Source organism: Salpingoeca rosetta, assembly GCF_000188695.1.
Source record: "Salpingoeca rosetta unplaced genomic scaffold supercont1.25, whole genome shotgun sequence".
In the NCBI taxonomy this organism is placed as follows: Eukaryota; class Choanoflagellata; order Craspedida; family Salpingoecidae; genus Salpingoeca; species Salpingoeca rosetta.
In genome coordinates, this window is record NW_004754909.1 from 155,785 (window position 1) to 158,284 (window position 2,500).

At 56.4% G+C, this 2,500-nt stretch overlaps 1 protein-coding gene across 1 annotated transcript in view; it reads right to left on the bottom strand.

The window, feature by feature from the left end:
- Positions 1–177: 177 nt before the first annotated feature.
- The window catches only part of PTSG_08762 (uncharacterized protein), a 4,590-nt gene continuing 2,267 nt past the window's right edge, over positions 178–2,500 (bottom strand). Inside the window, exons 10-16 of the mRNA XM_004990089.1 lie at positions 2,279–2,351; positions 2,050–2,130; positions 1,787–1,921; positions 1,449–1,543; positions 1,212–1,304; positions 897–1,012; positions 178–704 (exon numbers count right to left, since the gene is read on the bottom strand). Coding sequence (XP_004990146.1) covers positions 323–704; positions 897–1,012; positions 1,212–1,304; positions 1,449–1,543; positions 1,787–1,921; positions 2,050–2,130; positions 2,279–2,351 — 975 coding nt within the window. The 3' untranslated portion in view covers positions 178–322. The remainder of the gene's footprint in view (positions 705–896; positions 1,013–1,211; positions 1,305–1,448; positions 1,544–1,786; positions 1,922–2,049; positions 2,131–2,278; positions 2,352–2,500) is intronic.

Below are 2,500 nucleotides of genomic sequence, written 5' to 3' on the forward strand. Positions count from 1 at the left end.
TGTGTCTGTGTGTGTGTGTGTGTGTGTGTGTGTATGTGTGTGTGTCTGTGTGTCTGTGTGTCTGTGATGTGTGGTGTTCTTGTGTCTCATCCACATGGCCGCTTTCTGTCTCCCTGCCTCCCTCGCTGTGCGCATGCCATTGCTGTGTGTACATCAACCCCTGTTGTTCAGCTTCTCTCTCCATCTCTGTCCTTGTATTAATTGACAACAACAATGAACACAGCAGCCCTACAACCCAGCCAATAGCGCGCGCACACACACAACACAACACAACACACAACACAACGCGTCACAACACAACACAACACAACACACGCGTGTGTCATTGGACCATGGACGCTTCCTTGTCAAAGACCATCCGTTTGAACGTCAGCGTCACCCCAATGGGGCCCTCATCCTCGTCTCCATCACCACCACCATCACCACCAGCACGGGTTGTTGCAACTGTTGCTGTTGGCGCCTTGCCCTTGGCAGCCTTCTTCCTCGCCTTCTTCCTGTCAGCAGCAGCCTGCAGCCGCGCTACCGTCGTGTCCTTCAGCCCATCGCCAACCACCGCCACCTTGAACTTGCCGCTCTTGCCGAAAGCGCCCGTGATATCTGCCTCCTCCCCTGTGCTCAGCTGTACGCGGCGGCCAAGGAACGCGTCCATCGTGGCGCCCTTCTTGAAGAACCCGTCGCACACCAGCGTCCGCTCATCTTGCATCCTGCCAATGGTGGTCGTGATGGTGATGGTGGTGGTGAGAATGGTGAGGTGGTGGTGGCGGCGGCGGTGGTGGCAGGTTACAAGGGGCAACACAGATGTGTACGCGCACATGTTGTCGCGTGACATGACACACAGTCCACAGCAACGACTCGTACAACCCGGCACGCGAGCACCACCACCACTGCTGTCACACCTGTCGACAACGCCGTGCCTGTGTTTGAGTTTGCACACGCGCGTGTGTTTGAGGAATTCATCTCTCTCGCGTTCTGTGCATGAGCGGCGCACCCGCCCAGAGAACGCCAGCCGGCACTGCAGTGTATGTGTATTTGGTGTGTTGGGGAGGGCGGGGGTGATTGTGAACACATGTTTGCACATGGTTGCGCACGGTTGCTCCAATGAGACGTGAAGTACAGTGACCACTGCAATGTCTTCGCCCTCTGCCTGTCTCCACCCCGCTTCATGCTCTCTCCCTTCACCCCCTTGACGTTGCCCACAGCGCAGCACCGACCGTGTTTGCGTGTATGTCCGTGTCGAGTCGTGAGCCGATGAACAGCGAGTTTGGCCGCGCGCAAATCTCGCTCTGCAGTTCAAGCACACACAGCTGCAGGCATGCGTGGAGAAAACAGGTTATGCGATCGTGAGACGTCATGATGATATGGGGGATAGGGGAAAGCTCCTTTTCCTCGTCATTGACACCAACACCACCAACCACGATGACAATAGGTGCAGGGCTGCTCCATCGCACCATGCGGTTGGTCGATGTGTCCCATTCGTCGTTGTACTCAAACTCCTGATCGTAGTCGAAGCCGTCGTCATCATCATCAATGCCGGACACTGGGCCTGAGGGGTTTTTTGGGGGGGGAAGGGGGTGAAGAAGGAAGGAAAAGGAAGGGGAAGGAAAAGGAAGGGGGGTGAGGAGCAATGAGGTGGAGTGCATGGTTGAGAAGGAAAGGAGATGCGCGTGTAAACGAAGCGATTGCGAACGCCATGCACGATGATGAGCAGCATCACGACGACGACGACGACGACGACGACATCACACAGCTGCCACAACTTCAAACACACAGACACCATCACACGCACGTGTTGTGTCGAGCGGGGAGAAGAGGGCGAGGATGGAGGCGGTGACGGTCTGGTGGCCGATGGAGATGTGGAATTTGTCTCTGGACCGAATCGCCTGCCGGTAAAACGAAATGCGCTGCACTGACGCAAGAAACACTGGACGCGTAACGAGAGAAAGGGGGGACGACGAGCGGTGCACACGCGTGAGCATGTGTAAAGACGTGAGGTGGAAAGGGGTGAGTGCAAAGGGGGTGGTAGGAATGCGCATGTGTTGAATATCTTACGTTTCATGGGCGGCATGGCGCCTGGCGAGCAGACCACGCCCCTCTCCATTAACTTTGGGTCAAATTGCGTCACGCACAGGCCTGCAAGTGTGTGCGTGAAGATGTGTGTGAAAGAGAGAGAGAGTGTGTGTGTGTGTGTGTGTATGCGTGAACATGTGAGTAAATGTCTCCACCTACACCACCACCATCCCACCAGCTGACGCACCAACGCACCAACGCACCAACGCACCGAGCCTGTCGCCCTGCTGCGCGGCCTCCACGGGTTTCCGGAACATCTGCATTGACTTGACCTTCCGCACTTCCTGATTGCCGCAGTGGCATTGATGTTGAGTGGGTTGTGTTGAGTGGTGATGGTGATAGTGGATGGTATGAGGCGTGGATGGGAGGGGGATCTTCGCCCGTGTACCTCAACAATGCAATGCAGCATGCAGCACGCCTACACCACGTGCCA